The following is a 19,419-nucleotide window of genomic DNA, read 5'->3' as shown; positions in this document are numbered from 1 at the left end:
AATCATTGAAATATTCACAGGAAATGTGATATTGAAATTCTACATTTAATATAGTATTTATCACATCATTCTCATTAATAATACAACTATTGAGGATTTACCACCATATATAGAGTAGATAATCAGAACATTTTTCTCTGAAAGTAAGTTATGTCTAACTTTTATGCCATGTTCTACACTTTGGGAATTTGGGGACTTTAATCTTGGGTATGTATTTTAAATATTTAACAGCAATGGTTATTCAGGATAGATGCTTACAACAGAATTTAAACAGATTCTGAAATGGTCCCCAAGACCTTACCTGTTAGCTCTTTAATTGTATGGCCATGACTGGGTCCCTGCACCTCATTTTATCACCTCTCTAATATAACCAATACTAGTTTCTTCTACTTAGGATAATCTTGAATATAACATGAGATACACTAATGTATATAAAAAGCTTGACACAATTAATAGTATTGAACATGGATTCAAGACATTTTAAGTGTTACAATTTTTGAATGAATGAGTAGATAGTAAATCTGATGACAAATTACAGCAAATTACAGAAGTATTTGTGTGTATGTGTGTGTGTGTGTGTGTGTGTGTGTGTGTGTGTGTGTGTGTGTGTGAAGCAGTTGGGGAGGTGGAAAAATTCAGAAAATAATGCTTTCCAAAGGACTATTGAAAATTTGAAGATAAGAGGGTAGCTCTTGAAATGGGCATTATTTGGAAATTATCTGGTAAATACCGACAATTTTATTTTTGTGGGGAATAATTATTTTATATTCCAGTTGTTCCTAATTTCAGTGATCATCTATGGTTATAATGAACAGCCCTAGAGTGAGATGTCAGTATTTGATTGCAGCTGTTTGCAAACTCTGTTGTGATTACACTCAGTTGTCTAATTGCCTAATTTATTGATGTTTTCCTGACATGATTTTCAGCAACATTCATGATTGCAGATAACTAATCATTTGTTCGCAGACTCATTATCATATATTTGCATTCGATTTGTCTGATTGCTGCAGGTGGAAACAATAGGTGATGCATACTGTGTCGCAGCAGGACTGCACAGGAAAAGCCTCTGCCACGCCAAGCCTATTGCTCTGATGGCCTTGAAGATGATGGAACTTTCAGAAGAGGTGTTGACACCTGATGGAAGACCAATTCAGGTAAACTTTGTCAACTAGCTGGTATGAGTGGTACATGCGCCTTAACTAGAGGAGACCAGAAATTTTCTTATGAATTCTTTTACTGTGGCTTATCAATCTAGATCAATCAGGTGAACAAAGGGGACAAGGAGTGACTGGTAAAAATTCACAGATCCAGGAAATGGAAAATGGAATATGGTACAGAATAGGAAAATGTATGTGGAGGAATATTAACATAAAGAGAAGAACTGAAGGATTAGGCCAAGGGGAATTTACTGATAGCGACCAAGTCACTAAATCCAAGCAAGAATTGGTAAGAATGAAGAGTCTGAGAGATAATCCAAATGTAAACCAGCCAGGTGTGGTGATGCATACTGTAATCCCAGCATTCAGGAGGCAGAAGCAAAAGGAGAAAGAGGATCTCCTAAGTTCCAAACCAGTCTGGGCTACATAATAAGTTCAAGATCATCCTGAATTACATAGCAAGACTCTCACCCTCTCTCCCCCACAAAAAGAAAAAAAACCCAAAATAAATAAGCAAGAAAAAAGAGGACCTGGACAGCTTCCTGTAGGTTGGTAAGAATACAAATATTCTATATGAAACCTAATAACTCAGAGGTTTTTGCCAACTTTTAAGTGGCAGCTCAATAACTGAGGAAATTGTAGAAACTGAAAAATCTAGCCCTTGATATTTTGTACATTTTTTGTTACCAATGGCTTTCTGCAATCTCGTCCTACCTCTCAGAATAGTAGAGGATATCTATCTGTGTTTCCAGCAGACTCATATCCCATATACCAGAGCTGTCGTTACTGTTGAGTCCTTGAAAACCAGAAACCTTGTATGCAGAGAATTCACAGAAGCTCTTTTAGAACAGCTCACCAACTATAAATTAAGAAAGAAATACAGGGGGGAAAAGGGGATCAAAATATGTGTGATTCTAGTTCTGACGTTATGGCAAAGTAGATAACCCTGAGTGACACTTTTGATTACAATTATTAACATGCTGTGTTTGAAATTTTATAAAAGTATTTAAAAACTATTATGCACGTAACTGAGCTCAGAGGAAAAGGTTAGGATGTTCCAGTTGCACTATGTATAGATTTAAAAAGTTAATTGGTGAATTTAACTTCAGTGCTCTGTAATTAGCAGTATAGTAGGAAACTAGGAAAATTCGGTTCCTCCCTGGAAGACATCAGTTTCCACTATATCCTCAGTGAATGTCCACAGATAAGATGATCTACAAAGTAACTAGTAAATACTAAAAACAACAACAAAAACAACCAAAAGAAAACACACAGTAAAAGAGAAAAGTACTAATTCAGAATATCAAAGTTATCAGATGCCAATGTAAACTGTTAATATTTAATAAAATTAAAGAAGTAAAAGAGAAGCTGGGAAGTGTGAGGAAGGACAAAGTAGACATGAAGAACAACCAGAAATTTTCTAAGCAAATTCTTTAAAAAAAAAGATCTGAGAGCTCAGTAAATGAGTTCAGAGCTAATTAGACACATGAAGAATTCATACACTAAAATTGAGAACCGAAGAATTATCAGTGATTGAGCTAGAGAATTAAAAATGGGAAAACATGGGAATGACAGTGTAAAACATAAGCTACCACATGTAAGTGAGAGTGGAGTAAGGTATATCCAGTTGGAATTCCAAACATAAATATAGAGAAAATGCAAAAACGGTAATTTTTTCCTGGGACTATTAAAATATCAATCAGTTGTCAGACACAGTATTGCGAAAGAATTCTACAAAAGACATCATTCTAAACACATCCTAATGAGACTATAGTGTGTCAGAGAAAAGGAACATTTGACAAATTATTAAAGTCATATTGATCATCCGGGGAAGGGTGACTGCACAATTAATTGTATTTTGGAGGGTAGCTGCCTAAGTGAAAAAAATGATATTTTTTCTCTATTTTATGAATAATCTCTGTTAAAATCAGTTCCAGATGAGGTAAATGTGAAAAGCCATATTATGAAACTATAAATATATAATTAGTTAATTTTTACTTAGAGTAGGAAAGGATTTTTTTTTTTTTTTTGTACTGGGGACTAAACTCAGGCCCTTGCACTTGCGAGGCAGGTGGCAGAATCAGAGCCAAATTCTCAGTGAAAGGATATTTTTGTGAACTAATCATATCAAATATTGCAGGTCATAAAGGAAATATATGTAAATTTTATTACAGTAAAATTTTCTATTTATCAAAGGACACCTAAAAAAGAGTAAAAGACAACTATAAATTAATAGACCGTTTATTGCCTATAACCAATAGAAGTATCTTTGGTTCATCTCATCAGTACTTTAATTGATATAAATTAATAATATGACTGACCCAGTATTCCTGAGTTTTGCTTTGGCTGCCTTTCAAGGCCTGACAGTATAACTACTGATGAGGACCTGGAGCCATAGGAAATCTCACTCCCAGCTGTGTATGCATGATATACATGTATGTATCCATGATACAATTCACCTGGCAGTTGTGCAGATCCTACAATCTAACAATTCCTCCTCTGGATGTTTGTGCCAGGAAAGTACTTGTGCACATGTAACAGAAGTCATACATATTATGTATAGTGATAATTTTCACAATTGTAGCTAACTCAAATATCTACCAACTGTTCAATTGATACACCATTATCAATATATTTATACCGCATTATACCATTCAGTCGGGAAAATTAATGATAGCAGATGCTGACATTGCCATGAATGAATGTCAAAAATATTAAGTGAGCCATCTTTGAAGAATCCTGTAGTGTTACTCTATCTAATTAATATTCAAAACTGGCAAAATTGAAAAAAAATATGCTACTTAGATATACATGCACTGATAGAAAAAGTGTAAAGGAAGGAAAGGGAGTGTTTAACAGAAAATTCAAGATGATGCTTTTCTCCTAGGTATTGAAAGAGGACCACAGGAAGAGGGGAAGTACAGTAGTAGGAAAAGTGAACCTAGTGTAAAATTGTTCATTGCTGTTCTTTAATGTGCACATACATGTTTATATTTGACCATTAAAAAAGTTGAAAGGGAGTTTTCTGATCACTCTTACCAGGGGTGAAAATAGGAAAGTAAGCACCATTAAAAAGAAAAATGTAGGTTAAATTTCCTCAGGACCTGACTATTGTTATTCAAATATATGAATGGCATTTTTACCACTGTCAGGAAAGCACATTGAAAGAACACTGCCTCAAATCTGCTGCTGCAAACTGCAATCAAACCTACATTTTCTAGACTGGATTTGTATCAGTTCTTAAATTTTCAAGCTGGGCAGTGTTATTGTTTGGGACTGTTTTTCTATGTTCAATTTTCCTTGAAAGGGTATATCATATTTGAAATTGGTTTCTACTTTGTCAAAGCAAACTTAAATTTCCAGAGAGCAAAACCAGGGAATTGTATTTTACAGTGTGCTCATCAATATTTTCATTTGTAGGTTATAATATTAGCTCTGTCTCATGAATCAGAAAGTCTTATTAAATCAGAAGAGGAAATGTCCATAAAGATTTAATAAGAATGCAAAAGGGGAATTAAAAATAATAAAGCCACCATAATAATTTTAGCTTCATTACTAATTTATAGTATTTGCATGGTTTGGGATTCTTTTTTGGCATATTAATATGATTTTAAAATGCCTTCTAGCTTGGTGCCATGGGAACATTTCTAAACTTATTGAGAAAATCTTTCATTTCAAGTTCTTGGTATTACAGTAGGGATCCTATGTGTACAGTTGTTTGTTTACCTCAAATTATATAAGTTTTATGCTATTCAAAAAGTAAACTACTTAGGTTGTAATAATTGCTAAAACCTGACAGGTTTTAGAATTTTTTTGATTATTTTTTAGTGTAGTTTAGTTTATTAGTACATGTGTGTAGTACATAATGTTTATATTCCTTGTGGGAAGTTGGTACATGTACAGAACATATCTTGATATTTTTATGTGGTTTTATAATTCTATGGGTCATTCTGCAATGATTGCAAGCGGGAACCAGAACAGTCAATTATAATCCTTGGGAGGGATTTGTAATGCCTCTGACTCATTAATTTTAAGGCTGACTGAAGTTATACTTTATTTATCAGTTTAAAAATTTTTACTACTATGTGTTTATGATATATAGTAATTACATTGATCTTGTTTATTTTGAAATTAAAAAGTAATCAAGGCATGTAGCATTTTACTTCTTTGGTCTATACATACTTAAGCAAATTATTGTTTAGTAAATGCTGTAATGAAATTCAGAGGCTAGTTCTAGAAAATATAAAATATACATAAATGTGATCTATACATTGAATTAAAAAAATTTAAGCCACAGCTGATTTTCATTTTAAAAAATGACTTGAATTTTTTCATGCTTGATAAACATGATACATGTTCTGGCTGCAAATATGGAAATGCAGTACTATGGCCATTCGTTTTTACTCCTCCCTAGAGGGAATCTGAAATTTTGTATTTAAAAAAATGGAGAGCTGAATAGTGAAATCAAATTTTTTTCTCTGTGTTTTGTTTGTGATGGTTATATTGTTATTTTGTTAGACTTATTTACTTAAATCTTGTGAACCTAATCTTACATGTTTAGTTTTTAGAGCTGAATAGTTTAGCACTCTCTGATTAAAATAACAAACATTTCTTACTGCTTGCACTAATTTAAAAAATATGTTGATAAGAGAGGGCAAATTGGGTTGTGGATTGACAAGAAAATGTGATTAGGATATTTTAGAAGAACAAGGGAAGTTGTAGACTTTAACAGTTTTAATCCATATTGAACATGTCCAATTGTCTAAGTTTTAATTCTGGATATCAATTTTTAAAATATTTTCATTTAATTTAATCTGAGCGATACAGAAATTCAAATCCCCTTCATTAGTTCAGAGCAGCACATTTTATATAATGAGGCAATTATAGAGAGATGGTGAAATAGAGTTAAAAAACAATGTGTAATCATGTTGTAATACTAATGTATTTAGCAGTTTCAATTGCAAATCAGGGAAATGTTATGAATTTTTTTCTGTCTAGTCCAACAGAAAAAATATCAATGTACAATTTACATGTATTGTAATACTCTAAATTTTAGCTCCTAAACTTCAACTTCTTCTAATGAGTTTACAAGATTTTTAGAGTATGAAATAATTATTTTATAATTAATTTGTAGATAGTTGTTGTTACTTACAAAGCCAATCTGATGTTATTTTGGTATTTGGAGAGATTTGCTCTTTGCAAATAATGCAATATTTAGTTAACTTCATGGGATTTTATCTGAAGATTTTATCCAGCAAAAAATAACTTATTTAATAACTTCATTCTATGATTCTTTGAAAATTGTCTATTTATAAAATTATAATTGGTACTTTTCATTGCTAAGTATGTGCACTTATTTGAAATGCTCTACTTTTAAATCTTGTTTCTAATGAGAAAGACCTAAGGGATGAGAAAAAAACCCACATATACATTCTAGGAACTCATAAGGCTACTGAACCTGTTTATTTTTATCCTCATGCTTATCCATTAGACACATCTGAGCATACTTTTTAATTTTATTTTTTGATACTGAGAATCAAACTTAGGACCTTGCACTTTCCATGCAGGCACACTGAGCTACTTTCCCCAGCCCTTGATCGTACTTTTAATCTCCTAGATATTGCTCATATACTTATATTTCTATATGTTACCTTTGTATTATAGTAATAATGTACAGAAATTCTTTATGATACTGGTGAAATTTATGTTTAAATATATTTTCTAATAGATATTTTCTGTATAGTGAATTTTTTGGCCCTAAAAAAATATATGTATTTTTAATAAAAGTGTATTTGAAGTATTTTTTCACAGTTTACCAGTAGGTAGGTTTACAGCAGATTCTCACTGTTATTGTAGTTTTTTTTCTTTTAATTATCAGAGCTTCAGCCTCTATGCCATTTTCAGCTTAGTCTTCTTACTCACTAATATTTTCTTCAACTGGTTGTAAAAGCTGTTAAACCCATCCATTTTTAATGTTGATTATAAACAGTTTACAGTGTTTCGCATTTCTCTTTTTCATGTTGTTTTTATTTTCTTGAATATATCATCCACGATGACTTTAAACTCTTTGCTTGGGAATTCAGTTCCCCTGTGGTCTATTACATTATCTGGTTTTTCATTTCATTTTTAATCATGTTATTTGTCTCTTGTGCCTAGTAACTGCTTTTTATTTGAATATCAAAAATCGTAGAGAAAATATCATAGAAACAACAGTCTGATTTTATTCCTACAGAGAAATGTTGTGAGTGCTTTTAAAAGAGGCCAAGAGTTTAGTAATCGAGGATCAGATGACTAGTCCCTGACCTGGGGGTGTGTGTACTAACCTATTTCTGATTCACGCCGTATTACCCTTACACGCAGTATTACCTGTCAGGTGTCATATCCAAGTAAGGAGGTTTTACGGAGACTCCCACTACTCTGCATCCCTTGGAATCCAATTTTTGCCCCCCTTGTTCTGCAAGGCTATGGAAAATACTGCCATTCCTGTTTACTTCTTAGGGAGTTGGAAGATGCCCAGAGGGGAAACACACTGTCATATTTAGTGCTTATCTCATTTTAGGTTCATCTTCCCTCCTTCCTTGGAGCAATAAATTTCATTGTTTTGTTAACTGACCTGCATAAAGTTATTTAAATTTCATAATCTGCTATTACCAGCCACGGAAGTTTAAAGTGGCGTGTATTTTTCGTAAGAGTTTTAGTAATAATGATTCATCTTCACAGATTTACATTTATGCCTTAGTTTCAATTGAAGTCAGATGAAATTGTCTTTAAATAGAAAGGACAAAAACATTTATTTATGCATAAGCTAGCTATTGCAGAAAAAATAACATCTACTGAAACACATAACAGCATGAAATCTAGTCACTGTTCTAAAGGTGTTAGTGTAATATTGCTGTTTTACATTTTATAATCAAAGAAATTAATTTAAAAATAGTTTATCCGAGCTTCTAATTACTGCTCTGTATATATTAAGAAAAAGCATGTTAAAATTCATATTATCAAATTTTCCTATTTCCTTCAATATTCTATTATCAATTAAGTTAGTCATTTATGTATTTATAAGTATTTATAAGAAATTTGAATTTGTATTAAGTATTCTCTTTATGGAGATAGAAGTAATAAATCTACTTTTAGAATTCTTCCATCCAAAATAATTAATTTTCAAATTAGGGAGAAAGATTCAGTTTTGTGAGAAGAGTAGGAACTGAGTATTATTCTATCATTATTTTGAATATCACAGTTTCAGATCAGGATGGGTGGAACCATCTATAAATTGTGTTACTCCATTATTTTTGTTTATTTTCCCATTATTTATTATTTGTTGTGGATTTCAAGGCAGAAGCTATATATTCAAAGTGTTACATTTATATTATTTCACGAAGTATTCTTTGAATATGAGTTATATCATATTCTGGTTAGTTGTTTTTCAGCATCAAGCAAAATATTTGTTGTAATCCTAGAATTCCTCATCTGATTTGATCTTGTAGTCCTGAATTTAATAGAAGATCATTAATGCCATATAACCCCTCTATAAAATGTCAGCATAGTAACTTAACAGACCATATTACATCTGTAGTGCCTCTACAAATGAGGTAGAATTCTACTGCTAGCTTATTTTATCTTTTATCTGTAAGCATGAATGATTCCAATAATTTTTATTTGTAGACTTTTAAAGATATTTTCAATCTATGGAAAATAGTTTATTAAGCACACATTTCTAAAAATAGAAGTCTTGCTGAAGAGTTTTATTGTGGCATTTGTTAAACAGATTTTCCTAACAGTCCTTTTGCGGAGGCATTTACATTTTTATGCCACATGAAAAAATGATGATAGATAAGAGATGGGAAGGAAACATTTGCTACATCTGATTATATGAAACTTCATATAAAGTGCAAAGCTGCTTAGTTTTATTTTGTACAGAAGTCTCTGACTTTCATATTTTCAGAAGAGAAATACATTCTTATGTGGAGACATATTTTAAATATTTTATAAAGTTATTCTATTATTACTATGAGGGTAAATACTCCTAAAGAAGTTAAAATTCTCTTCAGTCCATGCCAAGAGTCTTTCCCAGGAGCACTGGTAGAATGTCTTAAAGAGAGGTTCAAAATTGTATTAGTAAAGGAATTCACTGTTACTTGATTTTCTTGTGCCCTTATGCTTCTTATGGAGGCTCTGAGCAGTTAGGTAACTCATGTTCTTATTCTTCTGAGGTTATATAAAGAATTAGAATGTCCACTTGCCAATTTTTTCCCTTAAAAGACATTAAAATGTTATTTCACCAACTCATTTTAAAAGATTAGCCCATTATCTTTAGAATATGGCCTTTTTCTTTGACATTATTGAAGAAAAGATATTTTTACTGCCACCTTAACCTAGTCTCTTTTATAAGCTATTATGCAATATGCCAACATTAGCAACTTGAATTTTGCAATACAAAAATAGCAAGATACAGTAATATGTAAAACAGGGATGTGCTATTTGTATGCTAACCACACAGTTGCTTTAGACTTAATTTTGTATTTAATATTCTGTCTTGAAATCTCATAACTAGTCCCAAATGAAGTTTAAAATTATTTTAAAGGAACCTTATCAGTCTTCTAAAAATTACAGAAAATAAAACGATCCCTGAAAACTAGCACATAAATGATCAAATCCTGTAAATCCTAACAACATTTTACATTTGGTTATATATCTTTGTTTCTATGTGAATATACAGAAACATAGAAGTAGAAAACACAGATTTAAAAAATAGATTGTTTTAATAATTGAATGATTGTCACTTAAGTCAGTGATGTCATGATGTACAATATACCAAAAGGGTGCATAACTTCTAATATGGAGGAAAGACTTGGTTATGCAACATGCAGTAGGAAGCATCTTTCATTATTATTAATTCACTCTGATTTTTAAATTTTCCTGCTACTACTACTGAAATTTCGAGACATTCAAAGGCAACTCTTTTAATCACCTCACTTGCAAATATGGTACTAATAATTCAGTGTCACAAATGCTTTAAAATATCTGTTAAGCTTTCTGTTGATGTCATGTCAGGCATGTGGTAATTGTCTGGGTCACCACTATAATGTTCCTTATTTGGAATGTGGTTTCCTAGCAACTCTTGCTTTTTCCTAATGGCTGAATTGATTTCTGCACATTTGTAATGCTTCCCACTGCATCGGAAATTGGACCTGGTGTGCAAATGTTACAAGATCAAATTTACATGTAGATTCAATTCTAAGAAATTATTCTGCTTTATCACTTGCTTTTAATATGTCTGTTCAAAGGTTAAACCAATCATTAAAAATAAATTTATTATAACCTTATTAATGCAGACTCTGAGGAAATAATGGTAATTTTAATAACAGATTTTCACAATAATGTCTGAAACACATGCAAATAGTTCCTGGTGGGATGCCTGTTGAAGTTGAAGAAGCAAAGTAATTTTGACAGTCAAATGGTTGTGTAATTAGAAAGTCCATGGGACACAGTTCTGGAGCGTACACAGGGCATCCTTGAGGAAGGTGTGTTTATTTTGAAAGCAACATTTCTGTTTCAACTCAAATGAAATCTGTTTATTCATGAGTCTGTTTGGGGTCTTACTGGGGATAACTTCTACTCATTTGTTTAACAAACATTTTGGAATGCTTACTATTTTCTAAACAATTTGTCAGGCGTTAGAGATGTAGGGCTAAGCAAACTAGGTCTTATGTCTCTGGCCTTTCCAAGAGTTACAATCTATGGCATCAACAACTACAAATGACTGACTTGGTTAGGAAAAAGAAATAGACATGCTTTTTCTCCATACTATTTCCATATTAATATTGAAGGATTTTTGTTAGGCTTTTAGAAATATTAGCAAAGTTTTTCATAGATATTATTGTTCACATTCAGCATTACATTATTTTGATGTCTTTGTAAATTTCACGTTTGTGAAAAAAGCAAAATGGGAAGACCCTGAAAACCAACTGCAGTGTGCTTAGTATCATTTAATCTGCTTAAGAACTCTATAAGGGGCAAGTTTTTATATGCAGTTTTTATATATCTTAAAGATCAAGGAAATAAAATAACAAAGGACTAAAGAGTTTGTATGTACCAGATCATGAAAAATAATGCATTTTGTACATCTTCCATATGTCACTTATGCCAAGTGTTCTATATAAATTAAATATTTTATCCCCTTCACCCAAAATTCTTCAAAGTAAGTTTCATTAAATCTTAATTTACATTTAAGGAATTTGAGAGTCAGAAAGTTTACATAGTTTAACCAAATTTATGTAGTCAATTGAAGAACTAAATTTGAATTTAGTTATATCTTCTTGAAAATTTTAAAAAAAGATTGATATTTTCATTATGTCAAACTTACTGTCATCACCAGAATGCCCATGGTAGAGTTTTCTTTACTCTGAGAACTTAATAAGAGTTACCTCTTAACCACTACTGTGTTCTGCTATTATGCTGAGCTAGATTGTCCACTTTCTTTCTTCTACATGTCATATATGTTAGTGTATTTACATGTGTTTGTGTATTTTCAGCATATTTTATAATTGTGAAATATACATGTTATATGTCACACAACAATCATGGATCATAAATGAGAAATTATTATTTTATTTATAACTGAGAAAACCAAGATTCAGAAAGGTGCAGTAACTTATCAAATGAGAAGAAATATAAGACTAAATAAGGGAAAAGAAAAAATATGAGAAAAGGAAAAAATGGAAACAAAGTCTTTGTAAATAGGGGAGTGAGGAGGGGGTGAAGGGAGGGCAGGGACAAGGGGAAAAATGACAACCAAGACCTGTCGTGTAAAGGTACAAGATCCCAATGATGAATGTAACTGTACTGTGTACTTAAAAAGTACCAATAAACTCAATGAGGAAAAAAAAGACTAAGTAAGAGTTGGCTCAAACTTGGAATTCAAATGGTTTTTCAAAGTCTATATTCATAGCCATTACCCTATAGTATCTCCTGAGATATAATTAGAACATGTGATTTCTAATCTTATGCCAAAGCTATAACTTCTATCCTTCTTTAAAAAGTATTCTTCCATGCTACTTAAGAAAGAAATGTTAATAGCAGTACAGCGTCTCATAGGCATTCTACTTTGAGGCAAACCCTGTTGACGATAACACGGTACATGCAGATGTTGAAATAATGAAGATAATTATGTCTGTATTTAATATAAAGAGTAAAAGATTACTACTTGTATAGAATTTCAAACTCTCTGAAAAAAATTAAGTTGGGAAGAATAGTATAATATAAATTTCATTAATGTTAGCTTTTATAAAAGATAGAATTTAGGAACTTTTCTGTGTGGCAGTATAATAACAATCTCAGAAAAATAGAAATATAAAACCATAATAGAGATGCTAAAAGCCATATTTACTCTCTTAAGAGTCTTATTTGACTCTTAATAAGAGTCAATACTGGCATAAGACAGACCTGTAAACCAACAGGGCTGGTGTCACTACAAACAGGAGAAATGTGGACACAGATGTACACACATATGGGGAGAATGCCAAGTAGATCCAGCCTTCCATCCACAAGACAAGGAACAAAGGTCCTTCCCAGATGTCTTAGGGAGCACAACCCTGCCAACACCTTAATCTCAGCCTTCCAGCTTTTATTCCTGTGAGACAATATATTTCTGTTCTAAGTCACCCTTTTTGTGTCTTCAATATAGCAGCCATAACAAACTACTACAGAAGGAAAATATAGGTAAGGAAAGAGTAATGGAAAAATCTAAGAATGGATAAAGCTTGGAACATCACAGTGCTCCACAAGAATGGTAGAATAGGAAATGGCAGAAAAGAATTTGTTATTAGGGAAGAAGGTTTTGACTTGACATTCTAGAGTAGAAACAGTTCCTAGCGAGGAACAGTTGAAGAAGGCTGAATTTCAAGGAATGATAAGTACATGATAAAACAGAAATATAATTTATCTGAGCACAAATTTGTATACTGGTCATATTTTCCCTTGTAATAGCATAATATATGAACATTATTTATAATTTGATATCTGCAAAAAGTATGTTGCAAGTGATAACACAAAAGAGGCGTGGGACTTCAGAAGGTACTCACATCATTTTTAACCCTTTTACATTATAAACTAACAAATAATTTATCCAACATATCAGTAGGAAATGCTAAGGGTTAAAAAGAAAAAAAAAAATATTTGGCAACTTCAGCCAAATCCCCTGTGAATCCAGGACTGGTGGGACATGCCTGTAATCCCAGTACTTGGGGAGGTTGAAGCAGGAGGCTTACAAATTCAAGCCTAGGCTGGGCAACTTTGCTACTTAGTGAGATCCTGCCTCAGAAAGAGGGAGATGGGGATGTAGTTCAGTGAGAAGGCCTTGGTTCAATCCCTAGTACTAAAAAATAAAAACTCTGGTGAATAGTTACCCAATACTCACAAGAGGCTCCTATTGAAGGAAGACAAGAGGCCTGAAATAGGGCTGGGGATTTAGCTCAGTGGTTCTGCCACCCGCCTCAGAAGCACAAGGTCCTGAGTTTGATCTCCGGAACCAAAATAAGAAGCCTGAAATAAATTTGTTTTTTAAAGAATTAAAATGAAACAGTAAAAATGGTAATACTTTAATAACATAAATGACACTCAAGTCAAAATAATTGGACTTTCCAACTTAGTTCAGTGTTTTCTACTTTTTTTATCAATTAAGCTGAATAACATCCTTCCAAATTGATATTTCTTCTATCACAATGAATAGTTGCTGGAAAAGAGCAACAACAGAAAAAAGAAAAGTAAACCTACAAAATTATTTCTCCATCTTCTGATTGGCCCTATCTTCTTCACGAGTGTCCTTAGTGCATTTCAAATGATCAGGTCTTATTGCAATCTAGTTAAAATCAAATGCATGCAAATTTTGCAAGTATCTTCTTTTTACTATAGCTGTGATTGTAGCAAATATTTTTCACTGCCTTTGTCTATTAATGGTATTGCTTTTATTCTCAGCTACCCCTTTCTTCCATAAGCAAATGATGGAAGATATCAATATGAGTAATCATAGCTTTTCTTCCACATCCCTGTCCAATATTATTCTTTTCTCAATGTCTTCTTTACCTCTTTTATCTTTCCCCTTCTACTAGCCCCAGTATGTCAAAACTTTTTTTCTTTAATACAAAAGTGTGATTTTCTTTGAAGGTTTTCCCCCTGTGCTTCATTCTGCCTCTCCAAATATGATCAACCAGCAGCAACAACAACCTGCTGTTCTGTTGGCTCTCCCCTGTCTCTGAAATAAGAATTAAGTCCCAATTAGTGCATTTAGTCTGTTCCCAAGTAGTTTTTCAAATCTTTACCCTCTTAAATAAACCTGTTACCACTACCATATTATTAATACTGGATTAATTGCCATTCTGTGCCTTTTTGCCTCTTTATTTTGGTCTCATTGTTATTGTTTACCTTGCTATATTTATTTTTGTTTTTTTTTTGTTTGTTCTCTTATTATCTTTCTTGTCCCCATTGGAATCTTATGAAACCATCCTCAACAGTCATTCTCTTTAATGATGATTATTTGCTTTAAGAAACTTGTAACTTGTCACAATTAACTGTTAATATATGCAATCCTATGTACACAAATTGTTAAGTTCTTATGTTTGATATATATATATAGTACTAGACTCTAAGAACTTTCTGACCAAGTCTTGCATATTTTGTAAATTGTAAACTATTTAATATCTGTGAATTAAATGAGAATTGATGTGATAATGGAGAATAGGAAAAATTTTGTTGTGATATACCATATTCATTTTCTATTCTTTTTTTATACATTGTTTTTCCATCTAAAATATTTATCAGGATACTATGTGTTTGACATCAGGTACTAAGATATAGTAATGGTAACATCCTATAATTTAATTCTATAAATAATCTCATTATGGCAGCATTTGGAGAATATAGTAATTATTGTCTTCACATTTTAAATTTAAAAGATGTAAATATGCTGGGTGTGGTGGTGCACGCCTGTAATCCCAGCACTCGGGAGGCTGAGGCAGGAGGATCGCTGTGAGTTCGAGACCAGCCTGGGCTACATAGTGAGTTCCAGGTCAGTCTCAACTACATAGTGAGACCCCTTCTCAAAAAAAAAAAATCTATTTTAAAGGACAAATCAGAAAAATCTTGCTGGCATTTATTTGCATGTGGTGTATTGATAACTATGTTTCAGGACCTTCGTTATAGTATAGCATTATTCATGTCAGTGGTCAGACATATAGGAAAACAGGTCCTATGTCATGGCCCAAGAAAGAAATCTAGAAGGGGAAAAAAGAATGTGAAGCAATTTTATTACTAGATGCATGTTAGCTGCCATAGGAGAACATAACTTTAATAGAGTCTTCATAAGCTGGGTTTAATTAAACAAAACATGTCCAGTTCTACTGTTCATGCTTTATTCTCTTAGTTTACATGACTCTATAAATAGATCAGATTCTTCCTTTTGTATATGCTTTTTTACTTTCTTTAATCTATGGGATTACTTGGAGAATTTGCTAAAGTTACTAAATGTTGAATGAGTAGTTATTTTTGGCATTAATTAGTTACTAGAATTGTCATTATCAACCCTTTTAAGTAGACTAGTCATATATTTTTCACAGCAACATTATCCTATGAAAATAGTATCCTTGAAAAGGCCGTATGTGGATATGTCCAGTGACACATAGATTTAACCAGGCATCATCATTTCATTTAAGAAGTACTCACATGATTAAATTGCTGTGCTAAAAATTCATCTTTTAAAGTTGTCCTTTAGCAGAATGACTGATTTTTTTATAGCTGTCAGTTTGATTGACAAGTAGGACACATCAAGTGTATTTATATTCTTGTAATTGAAGGACACCTTGAAAAGATTTCCCAAGAGAAGAAGAAAGAAATAGATGGAAAGGAAAAAAGGAAACTGCTAGAACTTCTTAAGAAAAAATATATAGAATTCTTTCCACATTCACTAAGTTGGTGCTAAAAGCACTTCATTGGGAAAATGCCTTTGTAGTGTGGTAGTGATATGGGACAAATGGTATTTTAACTTGTTATTTAGCATTCATTTATAATGCTGTGCAATTCATTTCATTTACAGTAATGCAATTCTTTCATTTTATGCAATTTGAATTGACACTATGTTCACTATATTGTGTAATTGCAGCAAGGTTTATCTTCAAAACTTTAGCTTTGTTATAACTTATATAAGATTCAATACTTGGTTATTGGTAAATTTAATATCAGGTGTTTATATGATATTATGCTATGAGATCTCAAGAGTCTGATAGAAGGTCTTGGGTCTAGAAAGTTTAAGAGGATCCGTATCAGAATGAAGAATGAGACAGAGGAGGAGGAAAGGACAATCTCCTTCGACATTTGCAAGGTCATTGTCTGTTACTTTTCTCATTGCTGAGACTAAATACTTGAAATCCAAAGTTAAAGGAGGAAAGGTTTATTTAGCTCACAATTCATGGAGGTTTCCATCTGTAGTTGGCTGGCTCCAAGCAGGTTGGAATGGTAGAGGTGCATCTCAGAAGAGAAACAGTCCATGGCATAGCAGGGCAGGCAGAAGGCAGCAAGCAGCCAGTCCAGGTGAATTTAGCTGCTTCTTTTATATTCTGTTTAGTCTACCTGGCTTAGGACAGGTGCCAAACCAATCAGTAGAATGATTTAGTAACCACTCACCCTTAATCCCAGCATTACAAACTCTAGATCCAGCTACCTCTGAAAAAACTCCACCTATGACTGCACAAGACTTGGGGGGTCCATCTAGTCACAAGTGATAACAGTCATGCACCTGTCATCAACATGGGCTTGATTCTGCTGGGTGAGGGTGTGCTCCTCCTAGGAAGCATAGAAAAAGCCTCTTAAATTGTTTATCCGTCTAGGGAAAGAGAAGAAAGACCATGTGTCCAATATCTTTGCCCTAAATTGGTTAATGCCCCAGGAATATTAACTCTCATGCCCAGGTTGCGGCAATTTACTCCAGTACACTCTGCAGCATGAGCAACATCATGTAAGATTAAAAAAAAAGTGACACTAAGGCTATTGTGAATAATGCTACACAGAACACGGGAGTACAGCTATCTCTTCAACATGCTGATTTTAATTCTTTTGAGTATATATAGTAATGAGATTCAGGGATCATATGGTAGTTTTATTTTTAGTTTTTTGAGGAACCACCACACTTTTCCCCCAAAATGGCTGCTGATTTATAATACCAACAACCATACACAAATGGCTTTTCTTTACATTCTTCCAAGTCTCGTTGTGGCTTTAATTTGAATTTGATGATTGGGGATGTTAAACATTTTTTTATATCTGTTAGCCACTTGTGTGTCTTACTTTGAGAAATGCCTACTCCAGTAGTTGGTCTTTTATGTTGGGGTTTTAGGTTTTCTTATCACTGAGTATTTTGTGATTTGATTGTATGTGTGGATATTAAGCTAATGCATGACTTACAAATATTTTCTTCAGTCTCTGGGTTATCTATTCACTCTGTTATTTCCATTGCTTTGAATATTTTTGTTTGATGCAGTATAGAATTTTTTTGTGGCTTTGTTGTCTGTATTTTGGAGTTATTTCCAAGAAATTACTTCCTAAACCAGTGTCATAGTGCTTCCTCCTATGTTTGCCTTTACAAGTTTTATAGTTTCAGATATTATATTTAAGTCTTCAATCTATTTTTAGTTAAATCTTATAGAATGGGTGAAAGTAAAGAAACATTTTCATTCTTATGCCATGGTTATCAAATTTTTTTCACTACCACTTGTAAAAGACACTGTTCTTTCCACCTTAGTGTGTTCTTGGCACCTTCTCAAATAGCCAAAATTCAGAAGCAAGATAAGTGTCCAATATCAGATGAATGCATTAACACAATGTGCTATATAAGCACAATAGGATACTATTCAGCTCTTAAAAATCAGAAAATGCAGTCATTTGCAACAACATGCATAAAAGTATAAGACATTATGTTAAGTAAAACAAGCAAGGCATAGAGAAGCCATTACTATATGATCTGATTTATATATGGAATCCAAAAAAGTCTAACTCATAGAGGTGGAGAGTAGCATGGTAGTTGTCAGAGGCTGGTGATTAGACACATGGAAAAAGGGTATAATTTCAGTGAGTTAGAGGAATAAGTTTTGATTTTCTATTGCATGGCACAATGAGTATAGTTAAAAATAATATACTGTATATTTTAAAATAGCTGCAAGAAAGGAGTTTTAATTTTCTCACCACAGAATATGATAAATATCTGAGGCAATGGGTATGCTAGTTAAAAACTTGATCATTAAAAAATGTATTTATGTATCGAAATATCACCCATTGTACCTCATAATATATCCAGTAGAATTACTATTTGTCAATAAAAATAAAACCTAAAAAAATATGACTGAGGCAAGAGTTCTAAGTGTGGAGTAAATCTAAGAACTCCTAGAATTATCCAACAACTGTGGATGAAGCCCGGAGGCTGTGAAGTAGGATAGTAGGGGATGCATTAGCTATAAGGCATGTGACGTGACTAATCCTACAAAAGAAATGAAAATTTGATGACCAAATATCACCTAAAACAATTTAGGTTAATTATTTTTATCTTGTGAACAACAGTAAGAAAAAAATGTTATATGATTCTGTTGGGTATCCATAGACAAAAGATGTATGAAATAACTTTACTATGAGCAATGCAATCTGATATTTCCTATTCCACGATATGCTGTGTTGTTCCATTCCATTCTGTTCTGTTCTGTTCTGTTTAATTACAGAATGCTATTCATAACTCCGTGAAGTAATTTTAGAACCCTTAGTTTGGAAAACACTGGCTGAAAGATAATTAAGTTAATTTACCTAAGAAATAAATGACAGTATATTAATTAAAATCATGTGATCTGCTGCCACATACAGTGAAATTTTGAGAAATAAAGGTCATACTGTCAATGTCAGTTTAAAAAAAAAGAGTATAGTGAATTCTTAAGAAATTCAGATTGCTTGGGTTCATGTTCCATAGCTCTGAATTTTATCTGTCACTGTTTCAGAATCTATAAAGGGGTAAAGAACATCTAGCTCCCTAAGAGAATGAACAGAGTGGAAACACAGAAGGGGTTGCATAATGAAGTTCTGTGTCTCCTGTTTTCACCTCAGCAGCTGTGTTTCCTCCTGCTCTGATGTAAGTGTATACTGTAAGAATAAGTGTATATGCATCCTACACAGGCACATGGGAATCCACACAGCCACCTGTGTGTCAGTCTGAAGGTAGAGCTGGCTAGTGTAA

The 19,419-nt window shown here is 32.7% G+C and overlaps 1 protein-coding gene across 1 annotated transcript in view; it reads left to right on the top strand.

Moving 5' to 3' along the window:
• Gucy1a2 (guanylate cyclase 1 soluble subunit alpha 2) overlaps nt 1-19,419 on the top strand; it is a 475,983-nt gene that overhangs the window by 405,133 nt on the left and 51,431 nt on the right. Inside the window, exon 7 of the mRNA XM_033764307.1 lies at nt 1,011-1,154. Within this exon, the coding sequence (XP_033620198.1) occupies nt 1,011-1,154 (144 nt within the window). The remainder of the gene's footprint in view (nt 1-1,010; nt 1,155-19,419) is intronic.

The sequence above is a fragment of the Fukomys damarensis genome, unplaced genomic scaffold (genome assembly GCF_012274545.1).
Source record: "Fukomys damarensis isolate Sample0158 unplaced genomic scaffold, DMR_v1.0_HiC HiC_scaffold_16, whole genome shotgun sequence".
In the NCBI taxonomy this organism is placed as follows: Eukaryota; Metazoa; Chordata; class Mammalia; order Rodentia; family Bathyergidae; genus Fukomys; species Fukomys damarensis.
Note: the sequence above shows the minus strand (reverse complement) of the source record. Positions and strands in the feature narration are given on the sequence as shown.